Source organism: Myxocyprinus asiaticus, chromosome 5 (assembly GCF_019703515.2).
Source record: "Myxocyprinus asiaticus isolate MX2 ecotype Aquarium Trade chromosome 5, UBuf_Myxa_2, whole genome shotgun sequence".
Lineage (NCBI taxonomy): Eukaryota > Metazoa > Chordata > Actinopteri > Cypriniformes > Catostomidae > Myxocyprinus > Myxocyprinus asiaticus.
Genome location: NC_059348.1, coordinates 3,847,518 through 3,862,767, shown reverse-complemented (window position 1 = coordinate 3,862,767; position 15,250 = coordinate 3,847,518). Strand labels below are relative to the sequence as shown.

Genomic DNA, 15,250 nt, shown 5'->3' with positions numbered 1-15,250 from the left:
TATAGCGACCACAAGGAGGTTACCCCATGTGACTCTACCCTCCCTAGCAAACAGGCCAATTTGGTTGCTTAGGAGACCTGGCTGGAGCCACTCAGCACACCCTGGATTTGAACCCGTGACTCCAGGGTTGGTAGTCAGTGTCTTTACTCGCTGAGCTACCCAGGCCCCATTGTGTGTGTTTTTATTTTTTATTTTTTTTTTTTATGAAAACATTCATTCACCATGGCTGACGAAAGTGGTGATGCACCAAGTATTTTGATAGACTGAAAGATATTTACATTAATAATATTACAATCTATCAATAATATTAACAATAATATTTCATATTTATTATAATCAATAATATTTACAATCTATCAATACTATCTGTTATTGCAGTGGACAGATTAAAAAATAAATAAAAGATTACGTTCTTCCTTTGTGACCAAAACAAATAAACCAAAAATCAGTCTAATTAATTATTAGATGAAGAGTCAACTGAATTGTGTGCACATTGTTATTATCTGTTTTGGCATGCCTGTTTAATAACTGTTTTTTTTCTTCTTCTTTTTTTTTTTTTTAAGAGGAAGTAATGCTTGCAGAGGAAAACAAGAATTCCGGGAGGTCGGCATTAGATGGTATGATTTTAATTTTAAGAGAGACAAAAAATAAGTGCTTTATTCTATGGTGACAATTTGTTTTGCTTTTTAAATGTTTTTTCTTAATGTGATGCTTTATCAGTTTTCATTCTAAAGATTCTCTTGACGTAATCTTAACCATTTATCTCTTTTACAAAAATTTGTTTTGCATGCTATTTCTTCAAATATGTATTAGAACGTTTATAGCCAGAGGAAATATTTTACTCTAGAAAATCCTCTTAAAGGAATATTAAGCTCAATTGTCAGCGTTTGTGATATAATGTTGATTACCACAAAAATTCATTTCGACTCGTCCCTCCTTTTCTTTAAAAAAAGCAAAAATCAAGGTTACAGTGAGACACATTGGAAGTGAATGGGGCCAATTTTCAGATGGTTTAAAAACAGAAATGTGAAGCTAATAATTTTATAAAAGCACTTACATTAATTCTTCTGTGTTAACTGAGCAGTAAAGTTGTTAAAATGGAAATTTTTTCAGTCATTTTAGGGTCTTAAGGTTTGTTGTCATTACAGCGTCATGGCAACGAAGTGGTAAAATTGGCTATAACTTTACAAGGAAAAGGTTAGTAAATGATTTTATCACACTAAAATCATGTTAACATGCATATTCTTCACTTCCATTGAGTAATGGAATACATGTAATGGGATTACATATTTAAAATACAAAATAGAAGTAACTGTATTCCATTACAGTTACAATTTAAATCATTGGTAATTAGAATACAGTTACATTCAAAAAGTATTTTGATTACTGAAGAGATTACTTTGCATTTTATTGTCATTTGTTTCATTTAATATTTAGTCCTTTCAGATGGAAAACATTTATACATATAAATGATGCAATCCAAAGTGCATTTGAACAGCGGTGAAACACTTTCTTATGATGTGTTACATTCATACGAGCAGACAGAGAAGTAAGTTTGAAGTACGTTTGGAGCAGAAGAAATAGAAATATTGTCAGCTTTACGCTAAGCTAAAATGCTATTTCTAGCCATTTTACATGCATGTTACCAGGCACGATCATATTTTTTTATCAAGTAAATTCACGTTGGATCATAATTTCTTTTTATCTAGTAAGACCTTTGATATTAGGGAAAAAATAATATTCTTGATAATAATTTTTGTATTGTTTTCCTGTAAAAATATCTAAAAATCCTTAAAACAAGATCAGTTTGATTTATCTTGTTTTAGAAACAACACTGCATAAGATATTTAGGTTTTTCAGAGAATATATTTTTAACGTGTATTTTGTCTTTGTACTGTCAGATTTGTTATACTCAAAACAAGTGAAAAAATCTACCAGTGCTGAAGAAATAATCCAAAGTATTTAGAATACATTACTGACCTTGAGTAATCTAACAGAATACGTTACAAATTACATTTTACAGCATGTATTCTGTAATCTGTAGTGGAATACATTTTAAAAGTAACTCACAACCCTGATTGTAAGTGCCTCACTGTAACCCAGATTTTTTCTTTTTTTTTTCTTTTTTTTAAAGAAAAGGAGATACAGGACAAAATACATTTTTGTGGTAATCAATATTATGCCACAATATTTGTCGATTGAGCTTAACTTGTATTGAACCTGGAATATTCCTTTAAGGCATGCCAGGCAGGGTCTACATAAAGGTCCGCAAATATAATGAGTGTTCTTTTGGTTTGTTATATAACAAGGAAACAAGAAAGCAAGAACAACTGAAATCCATACTTGTTCTTCAAAAGAAGTGCAAAGTACCGTAACTCAGCAATGCAGTCCATTGTAACAAATTAGAAAACACATGGACAACCTAGAAATTTCTAAGATCAGGCTGTCCTACTAAACTGGGCCACATGGAAAGGACAATTATCAGAGAACTGACCAAAGTTATAGAAAAGAAAAAAATGTATTCTCCACCTGTTGACTAGATACACAAGGTGAACAAGTTGTGCAGTTAAACCATTTCTCTTATTTTAGTGTTGAAACGTGCCACAAGCAAGAAAAATGCCAGACGTCGAGGACCAGGGGAGGAGAAGTATTCTGAAACCTCCACAGTTGGTGAGTGAAATATAATTCATCCTTTCTGTTTGAAATGCTCGGTTTTATGACTTGCTTTGCAAAAAAAAAAAAAAAAAAAAAGAATTGTGTTTGCTGTACAATTTAAAAATTGTCAAATTGTCATGTTGTAGTTGTTGTTTTAATGTCTTAAAAAAAGAGTATGGATAATACAATTTTGTGTGTGTGTGTGTGTGTGTGTGTGTGCTTTAGGTGGTCCTCGACCAAGGGTTGGTATACGAACTGCGAGGCGTGGGCCTGCTGCTTATATGCGCCGCAAAGAACGCATGTTGCGGATCTCTATTCGTCGCATGGTTAAAACAGACAGCTTCTATTGGATAGTCCTCAGTCTGGTGGCACTCAACACCATATGTGTTTCCATTGTTCATCACAACCAACCAGAATGGCTCACTATTATTCAGTGTAAGTCGCCAAAGGATCTAATTCGTACTGCTAATGTGACTGTGGTACTGACTCTTTGTGCACATTAACTTTTTATCAGTGACATTTATCAAATTTAAAATGAGTCAGCTTTGAGGATGCATGAGTTGGTGGTGTATTGCTGATATGTTGCACTAGTACAAACAATATCGTGAACTACAAGTAATAGGCACGCTTTATCAGATTCATTTTTGGAAGTAATAGGTAAAGGAATACAATCCTTTTGAATTTACAACATAAGACCTGTGTTAATTTATTGGCATATGCAAACACTATACTGTATATCATTACAACTGATTTGTTTTAATGCATAATGGGCCAAAGGTTAGGAAAGAATCTAGAATCTTTGCAAAAAATTACCAAGTTTGGTTACTTGCAGTACAATCAGCTATACAGTTAGTGTGGGTACTTTATTATTAGTGTTAAAACTTGTGCACTACAGTAACTAACCCAGTTACGGGTTCAGAGGAGCATCAGTAGATACCTCAGGACTTGACAAATTACAGTCAAACAGCCCATGGCATGTGAGCCCTGTCTGTTTCCAAGAAATAAGAAGGGTTTGGCAATATTTTTGTCTATGGTGCTCTATGGACAGCATCCAGTCTAATCACGAACCACACTCTTCAGAGAATGCTGTTTTGAATGAAAACAATCATATTTACATTGTCCACAGTCCTGGAAGGCACGTTATAACGGAGACTATTTATCAGAGATGGGTCACTTCTATTAAAATGAATGGGAGAAATTTGGAATGCTCAACAGTCAATCGATGTAGAAAGGAAGTCCCGCCTTACCGGTAAAAGAGCCAATCACCTTTTATATACAGACATTGCCTGTCAAACAACTCGAGAACATGCATGCGCATTAGCTATACAAGCCAGTAAAATTGTGTTTTTTAGCATAATCTGAGGTAAAGAAGCACAATTTATGATACAAGTGTTGTCAGATTTTACTGCTGATTTGAAATATATTCTTTGATCATAATCTTAACAAACCATTTTGGAGATTTTGGTCTTTTCCCATTCAAGTAGATAAGAGCTGCACTTGTGTGCCGCTTGTTTACATAGAAAATAGCTGCCCGGGAACGTTCCAAAGATGGCCGCCGAGTGACCTGACTTGCTAAAAAGACCTTGGTTATAAGCATACACTATCAATGCTGTAACAGAACCATTTCCCCCTGAAATTGAGTATGTATTGATGATGGACAATCACATAGAGCTCCAAGAGTTGAGATGCTCATTAAATGACTCAGCTCATGTTATCATCTACTGGCCTGGACTGAGATGATGTCTACAGGATTGTTGAAACCTGTTCATCTTGGCCCTGGCATTGGAGTTCTGCTCACATTTGATTTCCAAGAACAAGCACTCCTTCACTCACTCCATGTGGACTATTTCTCTAAATACCCAACAGTTTTTACTGCTGTCTGATAATGCATCAGGCTCTTTCATCAACAAAATCAAAGATGTGTTTGATTGTAAGGGGAATAGCTAAGCTTCCGAAGTAGCTAAAACAGTGATTTACCGCTTCAACAAATGTTTGACATACACATTTGTACCATTTTCAGACTATGCAGAATTTGTGTTTCTTGGACTCTTTCTCGCTGAGATGTTTCTGAAAATGTATGGCCTTGGGTTTCGTCTCTACTTCCATTCATCCTTTAACTGCTTTGATTGTGGAGTAAGTTTCTTAACTTTGACCTTTTTAACTTTTACCGAGCATCTATTATTATTTCAGTCTTTCAGTATATGACCAGTTGACTTACTGTAGAAACACAATTTGTAATCATTTAAACCACAAGTCAGGATGCTTTACTTCTAGATAATTCAGTTAGTACATTGTCCTAACCAGGAACGAGAAAATTAGAAACCAAGTGATCAACAAAATGTCCATGGTCACAACTCAGAATTACAAGAGAAGAGAGATTTGATTATCATGTGAATTCTGCCACAGTCTAATGAAAGAACATATTGAAAAATTGAAACATTTTGTGAATGTTATATAAGAGGTTGTGTAATGTTATGTGCTTTGTGCAGGTGATTGTAGGTAGTATTTTTGAAGTGGTGTGGGGGTTCTTCAGGCCTGGAGTTTCTTTTGGCATCAGTGTGCTCAGAGCTTTACGACTGCTACGAATCTTTAAGATCACCAAGTAAGTGAACTATATACATCTTATACAACAGCTACTTCTGGCCCTTGAATCTGACTGGACGAGCAGCATTCCAAGAGTGTTTTATGTCAGTGTTTCCTGACCACGGCACACTTTTTACAATTAAACAAATCCCATGGCACACCTCTAGCCCACTGTCCCACATAACCATTGTTGATAGTTTTCCTTTTCAAGAACTTCCATGTTTTATGTCCATTTTAGTTTCGTGTTTACTCGTAATGTTTGAAATTCGGCTATGCAAAAAACACAAGTCACGTAGGTACGGAAATGAGATCACAGGTGGCAAGAGTGCTATTTGGGTAATGAATAAAACAACAAATGTGCATCTTTTCTTATTTTTAGATTTGTTCTTGCAAATTAATTCTTACAATGCCACGGCAAATAATTTTGTATTTATCTATTTATTTACATGGCTCCAGACTAACATTTAAGAGTGGTAGCACCGGTGTTAAATTCTACAAATGGTTGCACCAGCACTGGAGTTGGTCGCATCGGTCCAACTGAAAGAAAATTTGTTTTCTTTCACGGTTTCTTTCTTTTTATCAGGATCTTGATGATTAAAATACAGTCATCTGAAGACAAATAAAGCCTTTTTCTACAATAAGAGAGCATTAGAAAAGATTTTACACAGAAGGAAAGTTCCATTGTATCCATAGTTCCCTATCTGTCACTCACTCGATGTTGTGTTGATGTACTGACACTAGGGGTCACTCTTGGGTGCCCCAAACACCTCTGATTTTGAAAAAAGGCCACTGGGAATTGGCGAGTGGAATTTGCATGCCGCACCCCCAGACATACGGGTATAAAAGGAGCTGGCTCGCAACCACTCATTCAGATTTTCTCTTCGGAGCCGAGCGGTTGTGTTCAGCGAGCTGAATTACTCTGCTGATCCATTCACCTCGAAAAGCTGTTAGATTTACAGCGCAATGCAGCGGCTTCTCCCCCTCTTGTACTGGTGAAGTGCAGAGAACGCCCCTGGACGCTTCAGCAGCTAAAAGAGTATATTCTTCCTACTGAAAGAGTATATTTTCCCTTCTAAAAGAGTGGCATTAACGGAGAGCGTCTTTTTAAAGATGCCTCTCCGTTTGTGTGTATTTGCTGGTTACGGTCATTACCGCTCCGCTTCCGATGGCCACGATCGTGGTCTTACGTGCTTGGGCGCTGCCCATGCGGAGACAGAGAATGAGTTCTCGATTGCAGCATCGGAGAGCGGGCTGTCCAGTCTGATGCTGAGGACTCAACTGGGCTCCCACCTTCGGGTGCGATTGCCCAGTCGCAGCCTGACGCGTAGCTGGCAGTCATGCTTGCCTGGGGGGCTGCGTGTGTCGGGCTGGAGTGGAACCCTTCACCCCCCCTGAACCCTCGCAGCCTGATGATTGGTTCCTGGGCCCGGAGCGCCGCTCACAGCCACACCCCGCCCCGGTCTCCTCCTCTGGAGTCAGCAGTGCCTCAAGTCGCTGCGAGCCACTCACATCCCGGGCAACCTCAACACCACAGTGAACGTGCTGTCACGACAGGTTATGCTCAGGGGAGGGTGGAGACTCCACCCCCAGGTGGTCCAGCTGATTTGGAGTCGATTCGGTCAATCGCAGATAGACCTGTTTGCTTCCTGGGAATCCTCATACTGCCCGCTATGGTACGCCCTGACCGAGGCACCTCTCGGTATAGACACGCTGGCACACAGCTGGCCCCTGGGACTATGCAAATATGCATTTCCCCCAGTGAGCCTACTTGCACAGACCCTGTGCAAGGTCAGGGAGGACGAGGAGCAGGTCGTCCTAGTAGCACCCTACTGGCCCACCCAGATGTGGTTCTCAGACCTCACACTCCTTGCGACAGCCCAGGCTATATGCCCAAGGTTCCCATGACCCCATTCAGGGATCAGGTGGTGAACCAGCAAGTGCTGCCCCAGGAGGAGGCAGACCCAGCCTTGGCGTTGCTGTGTCCGGTGCGTGCTTTACTCATCTATTTGGATCGCATGCAGAGCTTTAGATGCTCTGAGCAGCTATTTGTCTGCTTTGGCTGTCAGCGGAAAGAGAGCGATGTCTCCAAACAGAGGATCGCCCACTGGGTCATTGACACCATCATGATGGCATATCACGTTCAGGACGTGCCGCCCCCCATGGGGCTATGAGCCCACTCTACTAGGAGTGTGGCACCCTCCTGGGCCCTGACCAATGGTGCCTCTTTAGCAGACATCTGCAGAGCAGCAGGCTTGGCAACACCCAACACCTTTGTGAGGTTCTACAATCTCCGGGTTGAGCCGGTCTCATCCCGTGTATTGTCAGGTACCAGCAGGTAAGTTCTGGTACAGCTGGCCGGGTGTACCGCATGCACATAGCGTCTTTCCCCTCCCCTGAGGTGAAGACGTGCGCTTTCGCTCCCAGTCGTGTTCACAAAGTTGTGATCCCTGGATGAATTTCCTCCTTAGCCCTGTGGCAGACGAGTTTGCGGAGAAACTTGCTGCCGGCTCAGTACATGTGCTAACTAAGCCCTGTACTGGGATAGGTGCTCCACATGTGCTGGTTCCCCATAGGTGGCCCCATGTGATGTATATCTGCCACTAAATCATTTCCCTGTTGGTAAACTGCATCTTCCTTGGGCAGAGATTCCTCTGCCCCCAGTCACCATGTTTGTAGACTTCCTCCCCTCTCGGGTAGGACCTACCATGGGACTTCTCCACAAGGCATACTTCCGACAAGACTCGGTAAGACCATGTGATGTATTTCCACTCAAAATACCCTCCCGGCCTCTCTGGTCGGGGTGTGGTCTCCACGGTGTCTTCCCCTTGGGAGTGACATCCCCCCAGTGTAGACAATTATGGCCCCCAGTCAGTAAACAGATTCCACTCTTTTAGGGGAGAAAAAAGAGGAAAAGAGGCCACGGATGGGCTAGCCTGTCCCTATTTTTTGGGCAGTTGACTTTTCCCCGAAGGGACCGTTCAACGCTCATAAGAGCATTGGGGGAGGTTACGTGATGGCCTGGTGCACTGGCTACAAGGCACACAGCGGTCTGCCCATCTCGCACCACCAGTCCACGTAACACAGTTCAGCTTATTGTGGCATTTCGTATAGGGACCCCTAGTGTCACTACATCGACACAACGTCGAGTGACTGACAGATAGGGAATGTCCTGGTTACTTTCGTAACCTCCATTCCCTGATGGATGGAACAAGACGTTGCGTCCCTCTTGCCACAATACTGAACTACCCACTGAAATGGCCGGGACATTGTCTTGGCTCCTCAGCACAAAACCTGAATGAGTGGTTGCGAGCCAGCTCCTTTTATATCCGTATGTCCGGGGGAGCGGCATACAAATTCCACTCGCCGATTCCCATTGGCCTTTTTTCAAAGGTGTTTGGGGCTCCCAAGAGTGACCCCTAGTGTCACTACATCGACACAATGTCTCATTCCCTCCATCAGGGAATGGAGGTTATGAAAGTAACCAGGACGTTTTAACTGTGGCATTTGCAATAAGATCATAGTAACCAAAATGATAAGTAAAACCATGATTAGCAGTAACCATAAAACAAATTATGGCATTTTTTGTAAGAAAAACACATTCTGAAATTAAATTGTATTCTCTCACTACTATCCTGATATAAGTTAATGATAAATATTTTTTTTAATCTGTGATGTGTGGATTGAAACATTACAATTTCTGTCTGTACATTGTTCAGATTTCTTCTTTATTCCTTTTCAATGCCAATTAGAATGTTGGGGCCATTTAATAAAATTTTAAACTGGTTTAATCATTGACACATTATGGGTTTCATAGAGGTTTTAAACAAATAATCAATGCCAAATTCGCAACCCAGCCCTTACTTCTGGCAGCTCTGTTTATGATGATCTGCGCGGCTGAGCGCTCGAGACCTGTCCATGTGCAAATGCACGTCTCTGCGCTGATCTGTCCATTGAGCAGCGCTGACTGATCCGGGTAAAGCTGTTTCCTTTCGTGTTTGGAACGTTTGCCGTTTGATATTTCTCATATGGAACAAAAAAATGACAGAGCACAATCAGAGAGCATCAATGCGACCTCTTGCAGAGTTTAATCGAACTGTTAGGAAAAATGGTTGAAAAAATTTTCTCAGTCCGGAGCCCTGATTTATTTTGCGGAATCTGATAATTTTCCACGGCACACCTGACAATCTTTCACAGCACACTAGTGTGCCATGGTACAGTGGTTTGGAAACACTGTTATATGTGATATGTGTGTGATATATGGTCCCACGGCACTGGTACGCTTGACTATTTGTATCACTGATTCATTGTTCATTTTGATTTTGTTCACTGATTCGTTCAGTGGTCATTTTTGGAGATAAAAACACTTATTTTTTATTTTTTTTTTACAAAAGAAATGCCGCTATTTCTAAACATCAGTATGAGTGCAGTTCAGAGAACAAAGTTGTGCTTGATGCTTTCAATTCTTTTGGAACTATATTCGCTGGCGTAGAAAAAAAATGCATGAACAAATGCTTTTTTTAGTTAAATTTAAGTTATTTAATATTAGGGATGTCCTGACATCGATATCGGAATCGGGTCCGATACCGCGCTCGTGTGCTTGTACGCATGCTTGTAAAACTGCTCTGAAACCAAAAATCAAAACCATCTGACAAACGAATGCCATTATGTAAACATTCGTCACAAAAAATAAAATCACGTTTGGTCTTAGTAAGATTATTTAATCACAAAAGCTGCAAATTAATGAGATAAATATACTGTGTAGTCTGCATGTGCTGCGCGCTTCAAATGTGAGTGCTTGTGAATGTGTGGAGCCGGTGTTGTGCAGACATAAAGACACAAAGTGCTCATACCTTTTAGAAATCCCACAGAAAACCATAATGAGCATCACGTGCTCTGTTTGTAGCAGATGACAGTGAGCAGGGTGCTAGTTCACTTTTTCCGTGAGGCACATACAGACTACATACAGTATTTATTTAATTAAATAGCAGCCTTTTGTGGTTCACTAATCACTTTGAGAAGCTACTGTCATAACAACACAAAAATACTTCAAAATAAAAGCTCTGCCAAAATAAAAGCTCAATTTAAAGGGAAAAAGTACAACAGAAATAGATACTGTAAAGTTATGTAATATTCACTGTGATACTACTACTACTACTACTACTACTAATAATAAATCAATTAGTATTATATTTAAGCAATATTTTACATCTTTGATATTCTGTTATGCAGAACTTTGTTTGACAAAATATAACTCCAGTGTTGTATTTTGGATTGTGCTGTGAGGTTCTATATAAAAGCACTTCATTTGATAAAAATAATATTATTATATATTTATTAGATATTTACAGCATTATTATAATAATATTATTTTGAAAATGAATTATTCTATTTTCATTTGATTAAAGTTTTAATGGATTCATTTATTTAAATAACATTTTGATGATAAAATTAAAATACATTGTTGATATGCAAAAAAACAAACAAAAAAAAACAGGTATTGGACTCGGTATCGATGAGTATCAAAAAGGAAGTATCGATACTCGTACCCATTCTCAAAATATAGGGGACATCCATATTTCATATTATTTACAAGTTTTATAAACTGTGCCTATGGCCAAATGCAGCCATGCTGATATATGAAACAACAGTATTATTGCTCATGTGATATTGCTTAAAAATCCTCAAAGGGTTCTTATTGTATATTTTTCTAAGGATTTGTAAAAAGAAGTGTATACTTCCCTTCATCTAGGTTGTACACATAATTGGTTACACCAGCCAGGTTGTTGTGGGAACTGACAATGTAAAGATGACAATGTAAAGATATTTCTATCATTTTTTATCATTTTTAAGGTACTGGTCATCCCTGCGGAACTTGGTGGTGTCCCTCATGAGCTCCATGAAGTCCATCATCAGTTTACTCTTCCTTCTCTTCCTCTTCATCGTAGTCTTTGCTTTACTTGGCATGCAGCTGTTTGGTGGCAGGTGAGAGAGTGATTCTTATTCGTCCCTTTGGACATACTTACAGACAAACATAACAGCACTATATAACAACAAATACATTTTACATAAATGAGCTAAACATGTCAGATTGACTTCTGGGAACACTTTTAAGAGATTATGCAAATTAATCACTTAATAGTTTAATCAATTCAATAAAACAAACCGTTTCAAAAAACTAATTTGAGAAAATTAGGATTCCCATTATCATAATATCCAAACCTGAGCATTCTTATATTTTTGGCTTAAATATTGCTTCCATTACATGTACTTGACAAGCACATATAGACTTTTAGCTAACACAGTTGAAACAGTCAGAGTTTTTCTCTTTCTCAGGTTCATCTTTGAAGATTACACTCCTACTAATTTCGACACGTTTCCAGCTGCCATCATGACTGTCTTTCAGGTTTGACTGTCTAGATCATTGATGTCTGTGTAGTTCCTCAATAGCATGGAATATTGGAAACATTTCATTTTGTCATAAGACCCATAAAAGCTTTTATTTGATTCTGTCCACCTCTTCAATGTGCAACAGCAATGATTTTAAACACTGATGTTAGTGAGTCAAAAAATTTAAAAAGAAACAATGGCTACACAGCCAAAAACCTTTTTATTAAATCAAATCAAATCAAATCACTTTATTGTCACACAGCCATATACACAAGTGCAATGGTGTGTGAAATTCTTGGGTGCAGTTCCGATCAACATAACAGTCGTGACAGTGATGAGACAGTACCAGTTTACAATAACATCAAATTAACACAACACAATTTAAACATCTGTTATACACATAATTACACTCAACAATATACAAATAATAACTTACACTGTACAGTATACAATACGCACTATATAGATACACATTATTCAATAAAAATAAAAAATACAAATATATTAAAAAGTATATATAGTATATATAGAATGTACAGTATTGTACTGTATTGACATTCAGGCTGTCGGTTGATAGTCAGTTGTTAAGAGAGAATATATATATAATAATAATATAAGTTATGACAGTCCGGTGTGAGATATAAGAGTAAGGGTAATAAAGTGCAGTGCTGATGTATTTTGATCGTGGGAGATCAAGAGTTCAGAAGTCTGATTGCTTGGGGGAAGAAACTGTCATGGAGTCGGCTGGTGTGGGTCCTGATGCTGCGATACCGCCTACCTGATGGTAGCAGTGAGAACAGCCCATGGCTCGGGTGGCTGGAGTCTCTGATGATCCTCCGAGCTTTTTTCACACACCGCCTTGTATATATTTCCTGGAGGGAGGGAAGCTCACCTCCGATGATGTGTCTGGCAGTTCGCACCACCCTTTGCAGTGCTTTGCGGTTGTGGGCGGTGCTATTGCCGTACCAGGCGGAGATGCAGCCAGTCAGGATGCTCTCTACAGTGCAGGTGTAGAACCGTGTGAGGATGTGGCGGTTCATTCCAAACTTCCTCAGCCGTCTCAGGAAGAAGAGGTGCTGATGAGCCTTCTTCACAACGACTTCAGTGTGGATGGACCATGTGAGTTCCTCAGTGATGTGGACACCCAGGGACTTGAAGCTGCTGACTCTCTCTACTGGTGCTCCATTGATGGTGATGGGACTGTGTTCTCTGTCTTTTCTTCTGAAGTCCACCACAAGTTCCTTTGTCTTACTGACGTTGAGGGAGAGGTTGTGCTCCTGACACCAGTGTGTCAGGGTGTGCACCTCCTCTCTGTAGGCTGTTTCATCATTGTCAGTGATCAGACCTACCACCGTCATGTCATCAGCAAACTTAATGATGGCATAGGAGCTATGTGTTGCCACACAGTCATGTGTGTACAAGGAATACAGTAGTGGGCTGAGAACACAGCCCTGCGGGGCTCCAGTGTTGAGGGTCAGTGATGAGAAGATGTTGCTGCCTATTCTAACCACCTGGCGTCTGCTTGACAGGAAGTCCAGCATCCAGCTGCACAGCGAGCTGTTTAAGCCCAGAGCCCTGAGTTTCTCATCAAGCTTGGAGGGCACTATGGTGTTGAATGCTGAGCTGTAGTCTACAAACAGCATTCTCACATAAGTGTTCCTTTTTTCCAGGTGGGAGAGAGCAGTGTGTATTGTAGATGCAATGGCATCATCAGTGGAGCGGTTGTTGCGGTAAGCAAACTGCAACGGGTCAAGAGAGAGAGGCAGCACAGAGCAGATGTAATCTCTGATTAGTCTCTCAAAGCATTTGCTGATGATGGGGGTCAGAGCAACAGGACGGCAGTCATTTAAGCAAATTATTTTTGATTGCTTTGGAACAGGCACAATGGTGGATGTCCCCACATGATAAAGCATGTGGGGACTACAGACAAAGAGAGGGAAAGGTTGAAAATATCCATAAAAACACCAGCCAGCTGGTTCGCGCACGCTCTGATGACGCGGCCCGGAATGCCGTCTAGGCCCGCGGCTTTGCGGATGTTCACCCGTCGGAAGGATCGGGTTACATCCGCTACAGAGACGGAGAGTGAACTAACCTCTGTAGCTTCAGCCACGAGAGCTCTCTCCGCGAGGGCGGTGTTATTTCCCTCAAAATGAGCATAAAAAGTATTTAGCTCATCCGGGAGAGAGGCAGCGGTGTTCATGGCGGAGCTTTTATTCCCTTTAAAGTCCGTGATGATGTTAATTCCCTGCCACATGCTTCTAGAGTTGGTGCTGTTAAACTGTCCTTCGAACCTCCCTGAGGTCCAATTATAATATTAGTAAAGTTTTTTTTTTTTTTGGCACCAAAACAGTCATAATTTAATAATACAGTGTATGATCATTTTCCACCCTGTCTCTGGCCCTCTGTCTAAAAGCTTGGTTTTAAGCTATCTGGCCCTTTAAGACTTCAATGTAAATGTCCACTGCCCCTCAAATACAGTCATATTTGAAACTCAGTCTGAAAAAAATTAACAAGCTTCACATTATAAATCTACATTTCAGGGTTAAAACATAACATACACCAAACACATTTCATCTGAATGTATCAAAATGTTCACTCAAGCAAAACCACCGTCAAACAGTAAAGAACATTTTAAACACTCGTAAACTGTTTGCTCATGGTTTTGGTAGTGTTTAACTCCCCCATCCTTCAATAACATTTTCTTTGCAATGTTTGAATCATATTGTGCAATCTGCGCTGATATGTGCCGTAAACACATAATGCACGCTGAAATGTTCTGAATATGCCAGCATTATACAGTCCATGATGATGTTGGGTGCTTCAACAAGCCAAAGCACAGACACTGGTCTTCACAGGAGCAACATCTCACATCTTCCGTTTTTGTTTATACACAGAATGGCATGTGTTTCTCCCAGTCAGTGGCAGCAGCAAAATGAGACATGTTTTTAAAAGTTGCACTTGTACCGCTCTTAAAACCCAGCACATATTGCCGGAAACACATCGAAAATGATCAAAGACGTCTATCTAGTTCATGTTTACAAAAAAACACCGATTAAAAATAGCACAGATGGGTGCAAAAATGGTCCAGGATGCCTTCAAAACAGCACAACAGCATGTAACCGAATGGGGGTCTCCTTTTTAGAGTTATAACTTGACATTGTGTCTTTTAAAAGAGGCACAAGATGCATGATAACAGTCAAAGCCATTCATCTAGTGCATGTTTATATAGAAAATCTTTTAAATCCAGATAGGCCATGAAGATGTTCTGTACAAGTCTCCTTTGCTGTATATGAATCTCCCATGACAAGCCTTCTCTCCTCTTCACCTTCACCTACTTTTCTGACTAATATGTTTAAAATCATGTACACATGCGTAGGCTAGAGATTGCATAACTAATCATTAATAACCAAGTTAATAATAATATAAAGTTTAACATAGATAGCATATACTTTACTAATAAAGTCACTATAAAAACATAAACATGCACCTCAACAAAACATACAAACCAAACAAGAATAAAACATTGGAGCAATTAAACAAAGCATGATGATCCTCAGCTACCACGCCACAGAGCAATGACAAACTGCAGGACCTCAAGCTCTGAGCATGATTACATGATGGATAT

General features: G+C 39.9%; 1 protein-coding gene across 2 annotated transcripts in view; it reads left to right on the top strand.

Annotated features, from left to right (window-relative positions):
• Positions 1–15,250, top strand: part of cacna1eb (calcium channel, voltage-dependent, R type, alpha 1E subunit b) — a 157,535-nt gene that overhangs the window by 64,916 nt on the left and 77,369 nt on the right. For both annotated transcript variants that reach the window (XM_051697453.1, XM_051697452.1), the window contains 7 exons: positions 564–617; positions 2,590–2,670; positions 2,881–3,090; positions 4,676–4,788; positions 5,145–5,257; positions 11,089–11,220; positions 11,572–11,641. In XM_051697453.1, the coding sequence (XP_051553413.1) occupies positions 564–617; positions 2,590–2,670; positions 2,881–3,090; positions 4,676–4,788; positions 5,145–5,257; positions 11,089–11,220; positions 11,572–11,641 (773 nt within the window). The remainder of the gene's footprint in view (positions 1–563; positions 618–2,589; positions 2,671–2,880; positions 3,091–4,675; positions 4,789–5,144; positions 5,258–11,088; positions 11,221–11,571; positions 11,642–15,250) is intronic.